Source organism: Strix uralensis, chromosome 2 (genome assembly GCF_047716275.1).
Source record: "Strix uralensis isolate ZFMK-TIS-50842 chromosome 2, bStrUra1, whole genome shotgun sequence".
NCBI lineage: Eukaryota > Metazoa > Chordata > Aves > Strigiformes > Strigidae > Strix > Strix uralensis.
This window is the reverse complement of record NC_133973.1, coordinates 8,803,655-8,825,549: the sequence shown is the minus strand read 5'-3', so window position 1 is coordinate 8,825,549 and position 21,895 is coordinate 8,803,655. Positions and strand designations below refer to the sequence as shown.

The 21,895-nt window shown below is 40.1% G+C and overlaps 1 protein-coding gene across 3 annotated transcripts in view; it reads left to right on the top strand.

Moving 5' to 3' along the window:
* Window positions 1–14,992, top strand: part of LOC141937644 (ephrin type-B receptor 5) — an 85,799-nt gene extending 70,807 nt beyond the window's left edge. For all 3 annotated transcript variants that reach the window (XM_074855660.1, XM_074855640.1, XM_074855650.1), the window contains one exon: window positions 1,027–14,992. In XM_074855660.1, coding sequence (XP_074711761.1) covers window positions 1,027–1,135 — 109 coding nt within the window. In that variant the 3' untranslated portion in view covers window positions 1,136–14,992. The remainder of the gene's footprint in view (window positions 1–1,026) is intronic.
* The last annotated feature ends 6,903 nt before the right edge of the window (window positions 14,993–21,895 follow it).

Below are 21,895 nucleotides of genomic sequence, written 5' to 3'. Positions count from 1 at the left end.
GATACCAGACACTGAGTTTTCCATGCAGAAAGTGAAAGCAGTCTGGGAAGTATTTAGTAAGGACTGTATGGAGAATACATACACATGAAAAAGGAGGGGGAACCCAGAGCAAAGTAGCTACTGTTTCTTATCTCTTATGAGGGCCTCTGGACACCCTCCATACCACTATAGATTTGTAATCTGTTTCTGTAAGCACTAATACTGATCCTGTGTACAATACAAAACATATTGTCAGTGTTGCAGAGAGACTGTTACATCAGAATGTTCATGACATCTGCCACCCGTAATAACCACTTTTAAGGAGATGTGTAGAATCAGCCATAACATATACTGGATTGAAGTGCTATGTAGAAGACAGGAGCCAGGAAACGGAACATTCTTAGAATCATAGAATAGTTTGGATTGGAAGGGACCTTTAAAGACCATCCAGTTCAACCCCCCTTCCATGAGCAGGGACATTTTTCAGCACATCAGGTTGCTCAAAGCCCTGTCCAACCTGACTTTGAATGCTTCCAGGGATGGGGCATCCACAACTTCTCCTGGCAACCTGTTCCTGTGTCTCACCACCCTTCCTTATGTCTAATCTAAATCTATTCTCTTTCAGTTTAAAACCATTGTCCCTTGTCCTGTCACTACAGGCCCTGGTAAAAAGTCTCTCTCCATCTTTCTTGTAAGCCCCCTTTTTATATTGAGAGGCTGCAAGAAGATCTTTCCAGAGCCTTCTCTTCTCCAGGCTGAACAACCACAAGCCTTTCTTCATAGGAGAGGTGTTCTAGCCCTCTGATCATTTTCATGGCCCACTTCCACTGCTTCTTTTTGTTATAACCTACTAAGTTCTGCTGACACCCCCTCCACCCACGCACATTTGCCAAGCAAAAGCAGATGCTTTGTCAGCTGTTTCTCAGACAAAGATACACATACACATATATCCATACACATTGATTTGGATCTATAGGGAAATGGACTGGGACTGTTCAGAATAAGAAGTCCATTTTAATACCTTCCACATCCTCTATTTTCTTGCAGAGATATCCAGCGTATTGGCATCACCCTCATTGGCCACCAGAAAAAGATACTAAACAGCATCCAGCTCATGCGAGTCCATTTGAATCAGCTTGAACCAGTTGAAGTGTGATGTTTACACCATCCTTATTCCACTAGTCTCAAACTCTGGAAAGGTTCTGGGGGAATTCAGGGGAATTTTCACTCTAAGAAAAAGAGATGTCAGTACGCTACGTGAAGACTTAATGCACCCAAAGAGTGCACACAACATGTCCTGTTCCATGAACAAAAACAAAGTCTTGCCATGATTTGAAAGCAGAGCTGAATAACTGGTGGCTTTTAAATGTGGGTGACATCATACATTGGGAATGGGTTGGGGAAGGGAGAGTTATTATAACATGGGGAGGAGATGGAACAATAGCTTGAACAGATCACAAGCACCTGTTGCCTCTTCTTTGCCAACAGAAGGTATCAGACAACTTTACAAAGCTATCAGCAGGCTTTATCTGTGGCTGGGAGCCCAGCAAAGCTGCAAAGACATAATGAAGGCAACAAAAAATAACCCATTGTTTTTCAAAAGGTGTGAGAGATTATTACTTAGATGGAGATGAGCATCAGGCTATCACGTCAGGCATCAAGCTACCTGCTTGGTCTGGAACTCAAGTTCCAGTTAGTGCACAATATGTGGCAAGGAATAAGACATGTCACCTGGTAAAGAGGCTGAGAGTAAAGGGCTCAAAATTCTATGCTAGTTCATGTGTAGTTCTTGGGTCTGCTCCATGATCTAGGAGGGAAACTTACTAATCCTTTGTGCTGATGCAAGGAAGAGCAAGTTCTTGGTGCTACACAACTCTGTGGGACTGCAACAGAATGGAACAATAAGGATTCCTAGAATCCATCCTGCTGGATCTGCAAGTGGAGAGGGAAACAAGCCCATTCTTGAGAGGAAAGGCATAAGTTGTGATATTCTGAAATCCTGAGCACCCAGAATTTGGGTTTTGATCTCTTCTGACCCCCTTACAGACATTGAAGAGTGTGACAAAAAAATCTGAAGCCCTTTGCTGTTGAAAAATACTTGTTCTTTTCTCACCCTAACCAGCTACATCCGTGGGCACAGTTCATTAAATATTGTTTCTGAAGAAAATGCAGACATGCAGTAGTCAACTCCAAATAGACAATTGGAATGTGGGAGGTAAAAATCTTTCAGAAAGTTCATGTCAGGAGTGATCAGGGAAGTGTATCAGTCCCATGAGTCACTTCAGTCCTTAAAAAACAAATAACAATGACCTTGGGCTCAACTTATGTTGTCTAGTAGAAGTGCATGAGAATGACCAGAATTACAGAGTTTATGTCTCCCTTGAGACAGACAAGTATCTGCTTAAAGAAAGATCTGCTTTGAGGAGGAGCAGAGCTTCAGGACTGTGTCTCTGTGTCTATCTTTATGCAGGATTATGAAAACATGAAGCTGAGCTCGAGAGGAAAACTCATAAACTATATGCTTGTCCACCTCACCAGCATATAGGAAGGGAAATGGAAATGGCCTTGTTAAGCAAGACCCCAATGAAGACATTACATAAAAAGATAAAAAATGAGAGACGAGATAGCCGTAGCTGTTCCAGTCTGTGCTCATCTGCTGGCTCACTGTGAACTACTCATGAACTTTATTTCTTCAGCTGTCAAGGTTAAAATATCACAACTTCTACAGATACTGCTCCTGTATGGATTTAAGGATTCCCCCAGTCAACCCAGCAACTGAAGACTGAGAAGCCACGTTTAATAGTTATTGAAGAGTCCCATAACGTCCTAGGAGGTGCTCCAGAACAGTTGCACTAGAACAGCCAACAGAGTTCAGACTCTTTATTACACCATTAGAGAAATATTATTGTTGATTTTTTTTTAGCTGAAGAGGGAGAATAGCAGCGCATTCTTTCAAGATCTAAAGTCAATTAGAAAACAATATGAGAAAACAAGAATAAAACATTCACGGCAGTACAAAGAGGGTGTGAGGATTAAACAAAAAGCCACATCAGACTAAAGTGAGTCCAACCCTAGAAAATTTGAGTCTGTTGCTTTTTAAGGAGGTTCTATAAACTTGTAGTACTCACAAATCCAGTTACATGTATGCTGACTGACTGTCAGCTCCACCTACGGTATCTGAGACTGAACAAGTACTGGCCTCTTCAGAAAGTGTATTGAGCACAAGATGTTGAAGGGAATCTGTGTGATCTCTAGCTCCTTCCATATGTATTCACCAGAGGACAACAATGCATGTATGTGTACTTGTATATGAGTATATTCTCGAAGTTCTGTGGGCCATTTGGAGAAACACAGCAGGCTATGTTTTCCATGCATTGGGTGGTCAAGCTTAGTGGAGAAATTTGTGATCTAGTTCAAATCCTATGGCCTCTTTTCAGCCTAGTGGAAACTTATATGCAGAAAATATGTTCTCTCTCTCCGTGCAATGGGAGACAAAATGGGAGCCATCTCATACCAAGGACAATGAGGTTTAATAGCTCCTTATGGGGACCTTCAGTGAAATGAACTGCTTGGTGGTAGTTCAAGCAGTAGGACATTTACCTTTGCATATGAAGTCTGTGGCAAAGTTGTTTTCACAGTGAGAGTAAAGGGATTTACTCACTGTACCAAGGCAGGCAAGTAGTGATTGGACATCACAGATCTCTTCTTCCTCCTGTTCTAAGGCAAGGTTGAAATGTCCCTATAGTAGTTCCAAGGGGTCAGGTGTCAAGATGTCCTGGCTGTGGGTAAAACTGCATGGGGGCAGGCTTGGGGTCACGGACAGAGTGCAAAAGGATAACTGTTTTCTGTAAGAAATCTTTCCATTCTCTTTATTCCCAGGATGTTCACTATTTTCAGAGTACTTAACCTCTTCCATAATTGGGGATGCAAAGACTCTCATGTCAAAATGTATCTTGTGTTAATTGTGATCATGTTGGTCCTCAAATTTGCAAGCATGAATGAAAGGCAGTCATGGCTAAAGCATTAGAAACATGATGATCTCACTTTTCTCAGTCATGTGAAAGCAGAAACCCTACATTCTGTTTCCACAGACATCATCTAGGATGTCCTGCAGTGTATGAGCGCCCTCAACAGCTAGAGATGAGAATCAGGAGGTAAATGAGTGGGACTCACCTAGGCACCAGATATCTGTCCTTCACCAGAAGAGTGAGAAACAATGTAAAAAATCTTACAGAGCCATATTCTTTGCCAGAGAAACAATGGGAATTATGGCCCATATTTACTCCATATGATATCTGTAGTATGCGGTACATAAAAAGACTGAGTAAACTAAATGCACGGGTATCAGCACATAGACCTTCATGATGGCATTAAGCATTTGTATGAAAATTCGGAAGAGTTCTACCTACAGTTGGAAAGAATGTATTGCAAAGACTAATAGCTCTTCTGCTTGAACACCAGCTTTTCACTATCTGGAAACAGGAAGAAACTTCACCTTAAAGCAAGCTGTTTTGTCGTTATTCCTGACGAGGTTCCTTGCACCTGCCTTTTTGGTGTGTGTTGCTGGACAGTCTCCTAGACAGACAATTGGGTCTGCTCCAGCATGTCAGTTAATGTATTGTGCTGCCAAAGAGCACGTCAGGCAAGCAAGTTCCAACCTATGCTGCTTCGACAGCGAAGTGGAATTCTCAGCCAGGAGCTACATGTCTGTGCACCCCCTACCTCACTAAGCCATGGCATGTTTATGTCAAAAGCAGGCCCTGCTCACCCAGAGTATTCAAAGACAGGCACGTAAGCTAAGATTTTTGCATCCATGCCTGAAACAGTGTTGAGGAAAGCGTTGCTGACAGTACGTCTTATACAGTGATTTCTGTTTAGCACCCAAGTATCCTCAGTGCATGTGCAGATTATATGGCTTGCATTTTTTGTTCTGTTTGTTTTTTAAGATTCAAGGATGTAATCTTAGTGCATACTTTGACAACACTATATTAGGGCTAGCTGAGGGAGAACAAGCTGCTTAATGCTACGAAGGGAGAGCTTAAAGAGTCTGTCTGTTTAGTACAAATGTATTCAGCATCTGGGACTATCTAGAAATAAAGAAGCTGCTGTAGGTTCCTTAGCCCCAGACAATTCACATGTTATTAGCTGAATGAAACCCTTTGGGTGCAGTGGGAAATTATGAACAACACTAAGGAACTTACTTCTAATAAGCAAACATAGGTAGAACTGTCCCTACCACTGGACCTTCTTTGGTCAGGGATTCCAGCCAACAAATCTACCTGGGGGCTAGTCTAAGTGAAGGTAACCAGCTTGAATCCATCCTGCCTTTGGCACACTTTCTCAGCAGTCAGCTCCTACACATACAGGTGCAGCTAAGCAATAGATTTGGGTTCAGGACAAAACTGATTCTTTTCCTTGAAACCAGCTGACGCTAGAGAGGGTAGTGCAGTGAGCTGTTCACATGTATTCCATGCTAGCAACTATTCATAATATCGAGCATCCTAAGGATTGTAGGTCACATCTAAATTTGCATCTCTGGATGTCATTAAAAGACAGCATGGAAGAGCAAACCTCATGTCCTACTAAAAAGCTAGACTAGTGCTTCACTTTTTAAATCTATCTGGAAAAAATGGCACGTCTCAGAATTTACATTTTGTGGGGCATTCAAGATCATCATGCTCTGTGTATAGAGCTGTTCCACTGCTGTGTTACTGAAAGAGATGCACTGAACTAATGAGAAATCACTGTCTTCGAGAGCTTGCCGTTTTGTAACGGACCTGTTCAAAGAGGAATTACTCCCCCTGGTGTTCTGCTACCTAAAACACATAAGAGAAGGCTTAACTGCCCTCAAAAGTCCTTGTACCTTACATATTTTATCTTCCTTTTCTGGGATGATGAGAAAACGCTCTTCCTGAAATAGTCTCAGTTGAAACTTGCAGATTCATGAAAACGTATCAAGATTACCTTCTGGTTTCTTCCATGACCTTTGTTCCTTGAATTAACAGAGTAATGTGGTCTTTTAGTCAACTGCTGCAAGAGCAAGTCACAAGTATGAGTACAATGGTTTGATATTTTGGCGACTATGCCTCAACTGGTTGATAGAGTTTGGTCTGTTATTTATGTCTCTTATACAAACCCAAGTGTGCTTAGCTAACAGTGATAATATTGTTTGCTTCTGAAAACTAATCCCTTAAATTCAGGCCATGCTAAGTAAAGTTGGATTTTTCTAGTTTACAGCAGCACTAGAAATTATACGCGCTGCTGGCTAAAACTAGAATTTTAGTTACATCTGTGCAATTCGCTCTGTCATTGTATTTTGGTAATTTATACAAACCAACTACTGTCCATGGATTTGGACAGATGCAGCAGATTGATCATTTATAAACAGTTCTGTTGCTGAGAACAGACTGTAGTCCTCTTTGAACTGTATTGATTCTGCAAGTGAACAGGAGATTAAAAATAAGAAAATCAGGCTTATTCAGAGAAGTCAGCTAGTTTAGCAGATAGGAATGAGAAGGCACTATCTGAAATAGGCTATTTAAAAATAGATCTGTTAAAAAGGACAGTAATTAGGATGTACCCTAATGTCTCTACTATAAGTTGCAAAACTGTTGCTATTTTAACCTGTCATCTCTGCAGACTCACAACAAGAACAAACTAACGACAACAATAATAACAATGATCATGATAAACAAATGTGGCTTTCCCCAAAGAAGTAAAAATAGCAGTAGTCCAACAGCTGGGTTGTCTGCAATTTATACGGAGACACAATGTATTTTTTTGACAGATTAAATATTATTGCAAACTGAAAGATCAGGCTCTCAAACCTACCAGTTAAGACACTAAATATCATCTTAGGGGCATACTTAGTATCATGTGAACAGGTCTTTAACTGCATGCACATAGAACTTAGTGAGAATGTAATATTTATTGTTAGGGCTGCTAGACTGTTTTTATTCAAATTTAGGATGCTTTTTTTGGATCTCTTTAGGAAATAGTACTGGTTCTTAGGTTGAGTAGCTTCACGCAAACACATACCATAAAACCAATGAACCATTCTTGAGACTTCTTTCATCCAGCCACAATCAGAGTGCAGCACAATCAGTCAGCTTTCAGTACCACAGACCTAGGTGTATGGTCCCTTTGTTATGGCTGTGAGACGATGTCTTCCCTTCAGAAAGGAATTTGCTATGCTTTTTGTGTGAGGGCAATAATATCTGTCCTTAATCTTTGATTGACAAAGTCAAACAATGTGAGATAATTTCCATGCCACCTGGGTATCATCCCAAGACACTTAGGTAGGATAGAGGAATTGTTTAAAGGAGCGCAATTCAGGAGTAGGAGTGAATGGAAAAGAACTGGATGATACTCAAGATAAAGCATGAAGAGGCATTTTCTAGTAGCAAGTTCATGGGGCTATGACTATGCTGGGACATTTACTTAGGACCCTTATAAGCTGCATTCCTCACTTCATGATGTGAGTATGTTCCTCACTTTGTGATGAACTGTAGATAAAAATTGTCTACTTGGGATATGGGAGTGGGACCTAATTTAATGTAACAAGGTTTTTAAAGCTCTGATTCTGTCTTTTTCCTGGATCTTGTCCAGCCTCGGATTTGAGAACTCCAGATCAGATGCCAACAATCCCATCCTCCATTGTGTCATTTGTTTCACTGGGTCTGAATTCTTAGAACAGAGAAGTCCTTCCTGGTATGTTTACACATGTGAATTTACTGTGTTTAGTGGTCTACTCTAACAGAATTTACCTGAGATACCATCTGTCCCCTAGACCATATTTCGGGCCATAGATTCCAGAGTGAGGTCAGAGGCACCATGGAAGCTTCCTCTCCAGCACGGCAGTAGTAGAAACAGCCTGCAGTAACTAAGACAGATAGATAGATACATAGATAGATAAATAAATATTTGCAGGCATTGAGGGATGCAGAAACAGAGGAAATAGAGTATTTCCATAGCTGCCCTGAGACCAATGTAGCAAAGATAAAATCCACACTTCTAATCACCTTTGAATTCATGAAACATTTTCACGTACTTCTTATCTAGCCCTACCTTTGCTCATAAGGATTCAGTTCTTCCCGCCACAAGAAAATCTACTCTTTTCAACTGAACATGCCTCACTTATCAATGGGATCCCAACTCTGCCTCTTCCAGGCCTGGCAAGCAGTCTGTCCCTTCCAACGTGTTCTTCATAATTCACAACAGGTAGTGCTTTCTCACCTATGCTCTCCAGAGCTCATCCTGCTCATGAACCACTCTCCAGCAGGTGCCACCCATCATAGCAATGAGCAAGTTGAGCATAAGGAGCCACAATAGCAAAGGCTGAATAAGTGATGCCATACATGAAGGGTAGGTCCATTTCATAGTTGACAGGTCCATCAGTGATGGTGAGGAAGAGCTCAAAGGTGCTAAAAGTGCAATGGGCTAGTTGTGGAAGTGGCCCAATTCATTGGGGTCCTGGGTCTGAAAGATGATGTAAAAACCTAAGAGAAAAGAGAGGAGGAAAACGAAGAGGAAAATGAAAAAAACTGAAGACTCTTATCATGGCCTTGGCCAGCATAATCTGGTTATCTCTGTAAATTACAGCATCAGATTTTAGCCCAGACAACAGGACAAGACAGTCACATCTTCTGTGTATGTCGATGTCTAAGTTTATTTGCTTGTAACTGCTTCAGTTAGCTCTTCTTATGGTCTTCAAGGCTGCCAAGTTCAGCATCCTGTTATGTACTGATGGGCCAATATTCTGTTCTCATCTCCTGAGTTATCCAGACAGGTTGGAATGTAAGAAATATAATGGCTACATCATGCAGACATTGTATCATAAAACAAACTCAGTGCTTGTCTATGCTGTATTCAGTCATACACTTTGGGAAATTTTAGGGAACACAGTAAATCCACACTGCTCCTGAAGAAGAATGAGAAGAATGTAGATTCTCTCTTACTATGGGTATTGGAATTTTTCAGAAGTTGGATCAAATTCCAGCAGCCCTCTTCTCTTCCTCTGAATTCATATCCTGAATTTAGATCCTCTGAATAAGCCATTATGGACCCAGGTCTGCACTTGAGATCTCCAAGTATCATCTGCAGGTTAGACAAAGTACTAGCAATAAGACCAAGTCTTCTTACAAAGCATATTGCTTAAGGCAGTATATTAAGGCAGAAGAGGGAACATTGATCACCTACTCTGATCTCCTTTACCCTTGAGGACATTACATTTCACCTCTTTACCCACTGTTGAGTTTAGCTTACACCTGACTGAAGAATCTTTGCTAGAAAGGCATCTAATCTTGAATAATTCAGGAATACTGAACTAAGACCAGATACCTTGGACTGGTTTTCCCAATGTCTACTCAATCTTACCATTACAATAATTTTTAATTGCTGTTTGCCTGGCACTTCTTGTACACTACCTAATTAGGATAGAGTTGATTGTAATCTGATATTTCAACCCTTTCTGCCATCATCAAGTCACATATTTACTTATTTATAGTCTAAAAAGTCAAAATATGTCACACATCTTGTTTGGCCCTCCCATCTTTGTTATGGTTCTCTTTATCACATTTTTGGGCTTCCTTTTTAAGAGGAGAATAAGAAGAACAGACAGAATTAGTCTCACTAACACTATACATGGACAGGAAACCAGCCTCTCACACTGAGTCTATTCGCTGTTTATTCACCCACAGATCACAGTAAGCTTTTCACAATTTAGTTATTTGGCTGCTAGGACACCCAGATCCTTCTGACATAAATGGTTTGTTAGGAAATCCATTCTATGTAGATAGAATGTGCACTTTTTTTTTTCCCAGCTGTCAAGGACTAGCCTTAGATGAAAGTTTTCAAAAAATGGATCTTTATATTGGTATTTTACAATGCTAAGCAATCTTTAATCATTATTATCAATCTATTCTGCAAAATAATAGACCATAAAATGGTCCATAGGTCAAGTTTGGACCACATAAGTTCCATTTTATGGAGCTTTGCTATCCAAATCGCAACCAAATACTCACAAGAACCACCTGAATTAAGGAAAATAAATCAACGTCATCCACTTCTTCCCTAGACACAGTTTTCTTTCACTCGTTCAGCACCTTGTCAGAAGAATCAGGCATCTAGCTATTTCTGAGTTGTAAGCCCTTCTTAAATACAGTGAGGACTGAATCTGTGGCTTCAATTTTCTGAAACTCCAAGAGCAGAGGAGTCCCAAATCCTGGACCATACTGTTTATGCATTTTTTTTTAATTACAATTAGGGATTTACAAATATAAAACATCAAAACAAGGAAAGCGATCCAGAATTTTTGACTCCATCACCTAAAAATGTAATAGCCTTATCAAAGGTAGGCCTTACCACCTGCCAAATGGTTCATGACTGCTGGTTTGTATTCTATCAACTTTTTCCATGCCTGCTTTGGTTTGTTAAGTATATTCAGAGACTACCTATCAGATCAGGTTCCTTACAAGGTATAGTCAGAGCAAAGCTAGACAAGATGCTCTAAGTCACGTATGTGTGATCTGATGGGTAAGCGTAGCAGCAGTATCCTAGGATCTAAAATAACTCAGTCAACGAAATCTTAAACAACTGAATTCTCTTACCTAAATACATCAGGTGGGGGAACTATGGATCACAGGCTTGGGCATTTAAATGTTAAAGTCTTTTAGTGGATCTGGATGCTCATGTTTTAAAATTAGCCTGTCACTTATTTTATAACTTTAATGATATTGTGCTGTTGGGGTTGCACAGGACTGCAGTTTATGTGTTCCATCATGGCAACTCAGTGTTTTGTCCACACATCACTTCGGATCTGCGATCCAATTCACATGGGAACTTACCATGTGAACTATCTAGTCTTTTAATCTCATGATAGAAATAAAAAATAACCTGCACCCTTTCCAGTACTCTTTTCAAATTGATCCATCATAGTCAAGATACTGAACTACTCTTAAGTTCTTATGTAATGGTATCCTTAATATCCCAGTAATTAATATCTACCCCGCTTTTTCATTTTTTTGGCATACTGAGTCAAATCAAGGGTTCATTCTTGGATCTCCTCTGTCTTGAATGATCATCTGGTCCTCTGCCTTGTTTAATCATCTGGTTGGATGGCGGCACAGGCAAAACAGTGTAGATTTATCCCTAATCCCATGAATGTAAACTGGAGAACTAATTTCATTTTCTTCAGGTTTTTAGTGTACCAGTGAATAACTTACTGAATATTTTTCACCCTGAAGATGAAAAGTAACATCCAAATGATCCAGTGTGAGGACTCTATTGTGCTGACAGCAGAATGACTTGATGCTCTAAATCAACATGTTGAAGTGTCTATAAGAGGGGCCTATAAAATAAGACTGTTTCCTGCTCCATCAAATTGTTGTTCTGTTTATCGCCTAAATCATAAACATCAATAGCCATATTATAACAATATCATAATCAACATTTTTATTTATGTAAATGCAGAACTTTTAAAATATTATTTTTAGAGTGTTTTCCCCAATAAAGGGGAAATGGCATGCTTTTCCAGAAGTGTCACCTCTTAGGGTTACCTGTGGGCAAGAAGCTAAATCATTCCACCAATATCCAGACAAGGAAACTAGATCCGGTAGGCTGAAACGCTCTTCCAACTTAGTGACTCTGTCTGCCATGCTGACCATTGAAAGTGATTGCCTTTAGCTTGTGCCATTTGAAGAACCTTACTTCTCCCTTACTGATAACAATCTCTCTCAAATTCTACCACTGTCGTTCTCAATTCAAGAACTACCTCTGTTCCTTCAATTTCAAGCACCATGTCATAGAATCATAGAATCATAGAATGTTTTGGGTCAGAAGGGACTGTTAAAGATCATCTGGTCCAATCCTCCTGCCATAAGCAGGAACATCTTTCACTAGATCAAGTTGCTCAAAGGCCCATCCAATTTGACTTTCAATACTTCCGATGATGGGGCATCGACAACTCCTCTGGACAGCCTGTTCCAGCGTCTCACCACCCTCATCATAACAAATTTCTTCCTTATATCCAATCTAAAGCTACCCAGTATCAGTTTAAAACATTGCCCCTAGTCCTGTCACTACAGGCCTTGGTAAAAAGTCTCTGTCTTTCTTATAAGCCTGCTTGTATATTGAAAGGCCACAAGAAGGTCTCCCCAGAGGCTTCTCTTCTCCAGCCTGAACAACCCCAACTCTCTAGCATTTCTTCATGGGAGAGGTGTTCCAGCCCTCTGAACATTTTTGTGGCCCTCTTCTGGACCCGCTCTAGCATGCCCATGTCTTTCTTGTGCTGGGGGCCCCCTGAACTGGACGGAGTACTCCAGGTGGGGTCACATGAGAGCAGAGCAGAGGGCCAGAATCACCTCCCTCAGTCTGCTGGCCACCCTTCTCTGGATACATCCCAGGATACACTTGTCTGTCTGGTCTGCAAGTGCATATGGCCAACCAACATACTGTTTTTCGTCCGCCACTATCCCCAAGTCCTTTTCCACAGGGTTGCTCTCAAGCCATTCATCCTCTGGTCTGTACTGATCCTAGTGATTGCCCAGACCCCCAGTTGCAGGACGTTGTACTTGGCCTTGTTGAACTTAATGATGTTCACATGGGTCCGCTCCTCAAGCCTTGTCTAGGTCCCTCTGGATGGCATCCCTTCCCTCAAGAGTATCAACTGCATCACTCAGCTTGGTGTCGTACACAAATTTGATGACAGTGCATTCAGTCCCACTATCAATGATACAGTGATGAAAGTATTAATTAGTATCAGTCCCAGTACAGACCCTTGAGGACACCACTCATTAGTGCTTTCCACTTGGACATTGGGCCATTGACTGTAACTCTTCAGATGTGGACATCCAGCCAGTATCTTATCCATCTAACAGTACATCCATTAAACACATCTCTCTCCAATTTAGCAGCAAAAATGTTGTGGGGGACCATATCAAAGGCCTTACAGAAGTCCAGGTAGATGACATCTGTAGCTCTTCTCTTGTCCAATGATGCAGTCACTCTATTGTAGAAGGCCACTAGATTAGTAAGGCAAAACTTGCACTTGGTGAAGCCATGTTGGCTGTCTTTAATCACCTCCCTGTCTTCCATATGTTTCAACACATATTCCAGGAAGATCTGTTCCATGATTTTACTGGGCACAGTACTTCCTGGGAGTACTGGCTGGTACTTCCCAGGGTCCTTCTTTTTACCCTTTTTAAAAATGGTGGTGATGTTTCCCTTTTTCTAGTCACTGGGGACTTCACTGACTGCCATAACTTCTCAAATATGATGGAAAGTGGCTTGGCAACTACATCAGCCAATTCTCTCAGGACTCTGGGATTCATCTCGTTGAGTCCCATGGACTTAGGCATGTTCCGGTTCCTTAGGTGGTCTTTACCCTGATCTTCACTTACAATGAGTGGGACTTCATTCCCCTTATCCCTGCCTTAAGGTTCAGGGGCTTGAGAGATGTGGGAAGAGAGACTACCATTGAAAACTGAGGGAAAAAATTGTTTAGTACCTCAGCCTTCTCCATATCAGTTTTTACCAGTTCTCCTGTCTTACTTAGTCACTTTGGAATATGAAGGGGACATGAAGAATCAGATACCTGCAGCAGCTACTGCACGTATATTGTCTTGATGATCTTTTCTAGTGTTCTGTTCAAGTTTCAGAGCTTGGTAAATACAGCACATGGTGAAGCAGATCATGTAGAGCACATAGAACACAGCCAGAATATCCCAAGTATCTCCTATAATCTTCAGGTCACATCACGTCACATCATGTCATCTCATTTCACCTCATCTTTGAGACATACGACAGCCATAGAGAGCAATTTTTCAAAAAGGTCTCAGTAAATATAACAAAAAGTAAGGGATTGAAATTTGATAAGTAAAAGTGTAGGCTGAGTATCAAGAAATATTTGTGATAGTATGGAACTTGGAATACAAAGCATTAGGTGATTAGCAGACGTTTCAAAGCACTGCTCACTTTAGAAAAAGTAAAGAAGAATTATATGTTTGCTAACAGTCAGTAAGGTTCTCTCAACACGAAACATCAATCTGTCTATCATAAAAAAACTCTCGGAGATGTTGGAACACTTCTGCTGCAAGGATTTGGCAAGATAGAGAAGATGTGAGATCAGCATAGTGCCTTGTTGCAGGAGAGAATAATCTTTTTATTGTACTGTTGTCCTGGTTTAGCTAGGATAGGGTTAAGTTTCCCCAGCAGTGGGGGGGAAGCTCTAGCCGGGTTATTCAATACCATGCTGACGTCACCTCCTGGCACCAACTCGGGAGCACGGGAGAATCGGTGAGCGTGTGTTTTGTGCCATCGCTCTCCTTACTGCTGTATCGGTACATGTTTTGCTCTGTTCATTGTTATTACTGTTATTGTTGTGGTTTGTTTTGTTGCTGTTGCACTGTTGTATTAAACCTCTCCTTATCTCAGCCCCAGGGCTTGGTATTTCACTCCCTTTGTGGGGGAGGGGCAGTGGCCGCTTGGTCTCAGACCCCAGCAGAGCCTAAACCACCACAACTGTTAATCTGAAGAGCAGAAAATCTCTGCAGGACAGATGGAAAAGAATGCAAAACCAGAACTGTTTTCATTTCCATATTTCAATTCTGTTTTCATTTCTCAAAATTCCAGAACTTTTTTGTATTTCTTTGCTCTATAGAGAGAAGTTGGGTTTTTCCCTTAAGATGCTATTGGGCTGAATTGTCTTTTGATAAAAACTGGAGTAGTGAATAGATGTCGTTAGTTGATTTGTGTTAGACAATGATCTGGCCACTGTATTTAGTAATTGTCAATGCCACGATCTATGAGTGTAAACAATTAAGTTTAGGAGACAAATTAACTACTACTTTTTATACTGACCCTTCAATTCTTTTTCAGTCTGTGGTGTGTATATATGTATAGACCTGTGGTGTGTATATATATGTACATTGTGTTTATATATGCATGTACATATGTGTATATTACACTTTCACTTCCATTTCTTTCCCAATAACATTAAAGTCTACTCTGACTGAAACTAGCGTCATAGATCTTTGCATCCCATTGGGTTTTCAATATTCTTCTCCAAAACTGCTACTGGGCCATTGTCTAATTTCAAATTGAGAAAGCATGAAAGCATCCAAAAGAGGGTCACTTATCTCTCCACATACTTGCTTAATAAAAGCAACTTTTCAGAGAGTTAGACATTTTTCCAGATCTTGTTGTCTTTCTCACAAGACAACATCCAGAATGACTTCTACAAAGTCACTCCTAACGTGCTTCTGTAACGGCTTCTGTGTGAGCATCTGAAGCACTTGGAAATGTTACTTCACCAAATTTTACATTAGCTTTTGTTTATGGCTCTGAAATAATTCATGACATTTTACAGATAGAGAAACTGAGGCGCAGAGAAATGAAGAACCTTGTTCAGAGACAGGCAAATGACCATAGCTGGGTTTCCCACATAAATCACTATATTCCTTACTTTTTTTCAGTCTTTTTCTGAAATAGGAGGGTGCAATTCTTACACAGTGCACAGAATTGCTATGAAAACATTCTGGAAAAGTGACATCCTCCCTGAAGAATTCAGAGTTAAATGTTCGTCCTGAAATTTAGGCAAAACAACAGAATAAATAGTGCTGCTTCTGAGGGCTACATGAATGTACAAGATCTTCAGATGCATTCTCCTCTCACTGAGTGTGTTTCAACAGGGAGGAGGCTCCTCAACAGGACTGCTTACATTGCTTCCTCTGGCACGTCTCTGGTAGCAACATCTGTGAGAATGAGCTTCAGACAGGAAAAGCATCATCTTCTGAATCCATACTGCTTCTTGCAGCACTGAAACATATCCGCAGAGTTTATCACAAAGTGATCTTGCTCAAATGGGAATGAGAAATGGAGAAAAAGGGTTGAGAATGGGATATAATTCAAGGACAAAATTAACTTCTGTTTTTTCAGGTCAGCATATGTACACAGTTTAGGTACATAGCATTTTTAGATCAGCATAGGTACAGAATTTACTTCTTGGAATGAAAGCAGAGTATTTAGAGGTGTCAAGCAAGGGAGTCAGGGAACAATAAAATAGAACATCCTTGAGTAGGTCATTTTCACTTTTTTGGGGATCCTGAGTGAATCTCTAACATGGATGTGGACCATTGTGGGACCATTTTGGACCTTCGGGTGTCCTGACACTGTTCTTTCAGCTCAGCATTTTTACCTGCTTATAGCTCAGATGTCATTACTTCATTGACAGGCTCTGGGGCTGCCTTCATCATAGCCTGAGCAGCATCCACATTGTCATATAAGGCAGCCACATGAAGGGCTGTCTTCCCCACTGCACTTAGAGAGGCAATAATAAATTAACCATCTCAGTGCTGAATACTCACCATTCAACTGTTTCCACTCCACACTGGCAAGTTTATTCTCTGCTACAGCTACAGCCCTGTTACCCAAACATGCAGACCCCAGAAATTTTCTTCTCAAAAGTATTTCAGCCAAGGCTAGTAGAAGAAGAGTCACTACCTCTCTGATGGTAGTGTACCATCAGTACCACAGGCTTTACAAGCAAGAAGTTTTTTAATAGCTTGCACATCATTATTCTTCAAGGCCTGGACCAGGGGAGATTCCCAGAGCCTGGAACAATAAAAATTGCCCTTTCATAGTCTTAAAATAAATAAAGTGGTTATAGGAAACAAGTTTTGCTGCATCAGCAAAACAGACTTGGTTAGAGGTTTTTGTTCTCAAGATAACAGACACTTTTGAGAACTGTCAAGACATGTACATGAATGATCCACCTTTTAAAGATGACATTTTGCATAACCAGAAGATCTATAATTCAGCTTTTAAATTACTAGAGAGCTGATGAAAATGTCACAAAGGAAATATAATTCTGACTCAGGTGGTAATTTAGCATTCCAGAGTAATTGCACATTCACTGTACTTGACTAGACTTTGTACAAGGTGTCAGATTACCTTCACATCTTACACTGCCAGGCCTCAGCATTTTCTAGCAGGCAACATCTGCACATATTCCCTGCAGCATTTCTGGATTTCTGTTCCCATTTCAAGTTCTTCAGCAAGTCTCAAGTAGGCTGGATCATTGATTCTTGTCATAATACAAAATTCAGTAACCAAATCCTTTCTTTTTGAGAGATGGAAATACACTGGCAGAACACAGAACTGTCTCTGACTCCCAGCCCTCTGACCTAACCAGGAAACTCAGGTAGAAAAAGAATCCTAATTAAATATTCAAATCTTTCATCTTGCTCCATCCCAGCATGGGAGCTTCAGCTGAATACAACACATGATCCCTCTGGAAAGTTTGAAAATAAAGACATCATTGTTAACAGAAATAAGTAATTTTTAGGAAAAACAAAGGTTGGCTGCATGCCCATTGTAATTATCTCTGATGCTGAGAGCCATAGGGGCGCTGTCTGCATGTACCCAGCCAGCTTAATCTGCCAAAATGAAAAAAAAAAGCTGCTTCTTCATCAGCTTTTTAACTTAAGTAAAATAAGGTGATACCCTCAGAAAATGTACTAACAACATGAAGCATCATGCTTTTCATAAGGAGAGAATGAAACCGCTTCATCTGCTTTCAATGGAAGGGGCTGTGCTTAAAAAGAGAAGTCAATCCTGAAGTTACTGACAAACCTGCTGAAAAGGCAGGATTGGGGTAACAGAGATTCTTGCCAGCCGGTATTACACCAGAGCTATACAAGGTTGAAGAACTATATTAGGAAAAGGGCTACGTCTCTCTGCTGACCTGCATCTGCCAAATGGCATGCAGAAACCAAAGGAAAAAGAGCAGAAAGGATATAGAAAAGGACTGGAGTATGACTGGATATATGGTCAACACTTGTTCAGCATTCACTGGCACTGCATAGCACTAGGTAGTGCTGTCAGCTACTCATCATTACCAGCAATGCAATAACTGATTTATTAAGAAGATAGATAAGATAAAATGGTTGCAATAGTTCCTTAATGGTTCAGTGGGTATTATAAACATCTGCAGTTACAACCCAGGACCTCTGTTTCACTGCCTCTCAACGCACAAGAAAAGAAAGGTATTATGTATGTGTATTTGCATGCTGATTTCTGGGCTGAGATTGCAGCTACAGAAGGCATGAAAAATATGCAGAGACTGAAAAAGAAACAGTTCTCCCTACAAAACACAATTTTAGGATTGCCCTTCAACCTCTAGTTATTTGCCTGAGCTAACTGTAGAAGGAACAGTTTGTTCACACAAGGCAGGTGACAGATGATATTTCTCATTACAAAATCTTTGAATGTTCCTCAGTTTAGCAGGTTCCTCGGGAACATTGATGAAGCCTTCACAATCACCATCCCTTGCGGTCAGTTGTTACCCCTGGAGAAAGTCAAGAATGAACTAAAGGCATTGAACTTGAATATTTGCAAAGGAGTTGTTAGGCTGGAAATCTGCATTGTCTCTCTGTGTAATGTTTATTTAGGGGAGAGATTCCAGTCTCCTGGGTTCTCAAATGGAGTTCAGCAGTTCAAAATAAAATATATCTAAAAAGAGTATGGTCAGTCTACAAAAGAAGAATGGAAGTCTTGAGAGTGAATCTCCATATAGTAGCTGGTCACCCTAAAGAATTTGCTCTGGACAGTTTCAGGTCAGGGAAATACCGAAAGCATTCTTCTATCCCAGGTGCAGATATACAGCAGATGCACTGTGCAGAACAAGATTTAAGCACATGAAACACCTGGAGGCTGCTGGCTGAAATCCAAGGGAGGGAGATGGCCCAAAGTACACTGTAGGTTACTAAACATCTGAAAGGTGAGAGTGAAAAATTAGCTGACAAGAGCCAGGTGGCTCTGCTGTTCAGGTTGCTTTTATACTCCCTCCAGAACTGACTCTAAGAAGTCTCTAAGAACACTGTAAAATCTCTGCAGAACTAATACAGCCCAAAACTCCTGAAAACCTCCTGAAAATGAATTCCCAGTCTTCACAACAGATCACATCATCTGCAATTTTCTATGAAGACACAAAGAAGATAATGAGAAGAAATGGCTTTCCTCTCTAGCTAATATTCTTTAGAGCCACACAGCAGATGGTCTGCTTTGCCATAATTAAGCAAAAAGTTGCTACTTCCAAAGGGGATTGTTGAGTTTCTTCTGTCCCCCAATAACCAGAGAATAAGGCGAGAGGCCTGAATGTCATTACAGACCAATCAAGTAGAAGTTTTAGAAATGAAACTGGTAAATCTCTGAGATTAAAGTGGATTTGATGCCTTATGGAAGATTAAGTCTGAACTATATATAAAATAAGGAAAGAAACTGGAAGTGACTACAGAATAATTAAATATTTCAACATGGAGTTGCAAGAAATAAAAAAATAGTCAAAAGTCAAGCTTGAAAAAATCCGTTCTCTCAGAAGAAAATATACATGAAAGTCTGGAATGTCCTTTCATTGTGATCTACCCTGGATAGTCTAAAATCACACTTTCTGCCTTTTCTGAAGTCTAAATCATTTAGTTTCCAAATGCTTGGGCTTCTGTGCTTGGGGTGTCTGTTTCATAGCCTTACAGAGCTGTAATTGTGCAGAAGGATCTCATATCACCCTAACTGAATCTTCTGGTTTTGACTAATTGTTTTCTTTAGTTCTTTGTGTTCTTTCAGGCCACCCTAAACAACTTCTATTGCTTTATCTTTAAGCATAAGATCACTGTCTGTGTAACTCTAGATTTGTCTCCAAATTGTTTGTACTTGTGTCTAACATGCTCTCCGTTTTCATTCTCAGCAGGTTGTTCATGATGCTAAAATGCCTAAAATGAATTTTTAAAGCCTACCATTAAAAATTTGTGATGATGCAGTAAGTGTAATAACCCTTAGTTAAAACATTAACAAAACTTCTGTAAAATATATATTATTTGAGATAAGTTTTAAAACAGGTGCTCATCACCTGATTGGATATGTGCACATACACCTGGATAGTTATATAGGTCTGATGAACTTGTCTAACAGGACTCTAGAAGAATGTGTGTGTTGACGTACTACCTGCAGAGTGTCCAGGAGTTAAGAAATTTCTTTTTTTTATTACAGAAGCTTATTTTTAGCATGCTAAAGTTTCTTCCAGAGGAATTAATCTATCCACAGGAAAGTAGAAGCTCATGATTGGAAAAATTAGAAACACATGGTTTATGAGCTAGGGTTCTTCAGGGTTTTTACTCCCACAGTCATTTTAGAAGAAAGGCCGGTAAGAATTTTCACCCTTCAGTGAGCAAGGAAAATTACTTTGATCAATCTTTAGACATGCAACTGTTCAGAAAAGTCATTCTGCTGATGACAGGATTTGTTGCTGCTTCTTACTCTGAGAAATACCTATGTTATGAAAGCAAATGGCCTCATAATTATTTACATGCTAAATAGTCCATTTTCACAATTTTCCTTCCCTTTGACATGGTGATCTAATTCCAGATAGGCTGACTAGTGTAAATTTTACTGTACTTGTTGAGGTAATTTTCAAATACAAAGAAAAAAACAAGCTTGAATCAAATATTATCTTCTCTGCTCTAGATAACTGGGTAGAAATAATCCACTTGCTCAATGAAGTGAACAATTCTGAAACATTTTAAGTGAGAATTCTTTCTTCCTACTTACTGTTACACGTCCAAATAATGGTTTGGGGAAAAAAAAAATAGAAGGGAAACTAAAAATCTGCCATTCAGGAATTCAAGGCTAAGTCTCGCATCTGGAATGGAACTAACCTATGACTTACTTCAGGCCAGGGACTGACTGACTAGGGGACATTTCTGCAACAAGACTTACAACTTGAACATGTGTCAGCAGTGTAGTGTACCTCTGTGACAATGCCATTTAACTGAAGTGTTGTATTAGCAAAAGCATGGCCATCAGTGCAAGAGAATTGATTATTTGCCTCAGTACAGATGAACTTGCATCTAGAAAAAAGTCTTGGGTTGAGCTCTGCCGTACAAGAGAGACGATGATGGAGTGATTGCAGTTAACAATCACTATGATACTTAGGGTGCTGGAGCACATGATATATGAGGAGAGGCTGAGGAAGGCTAGTTTGTTCAACTTGGAGGAGATATAATTGCTATCTTCCAATACCCATGGGGGGAGGAGAAAAAGGAGGAGTCAAACCCTTCTCAGAACAACACAGTGAAAGAGAGAGGCAACAGGAACAGGTTGCATTAAGGGAAATTCTCATAGGACATAAGGAAAAATTTCTCTTCCTGAGGGTAGTTCAGGCTTAGCACTAGAAAAGGTACCCAGAGAGCTCGTGAATCTAGGTTCTTTGAGATGTTCAGAATTCACTTGAACAGCTTGATCTGGTTTGGAGTTAATGCTGCTGTGAGCAAGGGTTTGGAGTAGAAAATTTCAGAGCAGAAACCACTAGAGGTCCCTTCCCACGTAAATATTTGTATAATTGCAACGAGGTTAAATTTCCGTTTTTTTTTTTTCCCCTTGAATCTTGTCTCTAAAACAATTATTTTTTTCTAGGTAATAAAAGCCCAATTTTGCAAATGGCTAAAAAATTATAATTTCAGTTTAAAAAATTTAACATGTTTTGATTAAATATATAATGAAGAGTATCAAAGTAACACTTGCCTGATACTTGCATGCTCTAAAATACTATTGCTAATCTGTAGCAAAGTCAATGGAGGAAGAGAAGAGTGAGAAACTGCCTGCTTTTGTGTCCTTCCTACCTTTCAAGAGAGGAACTAATTGCAGCTCATGCCTCACTGGACTTATTCTTGTTCTTCTCAAACATGTTTGATTGATTTTGTTACTTGTCAATTATTCATACTAAGATGACTCAAGCAATGGGGTTCTGTCTCTTCTCTTGGAAACACATACCAGTATAAAGGCTTCTTACTGTTTCATCTTTAATCCTTAAAGCAATCCTTAAAGCGTGAAGGTTGGTCTCTAATTATGATTTCAGTTTGTCTGTAAG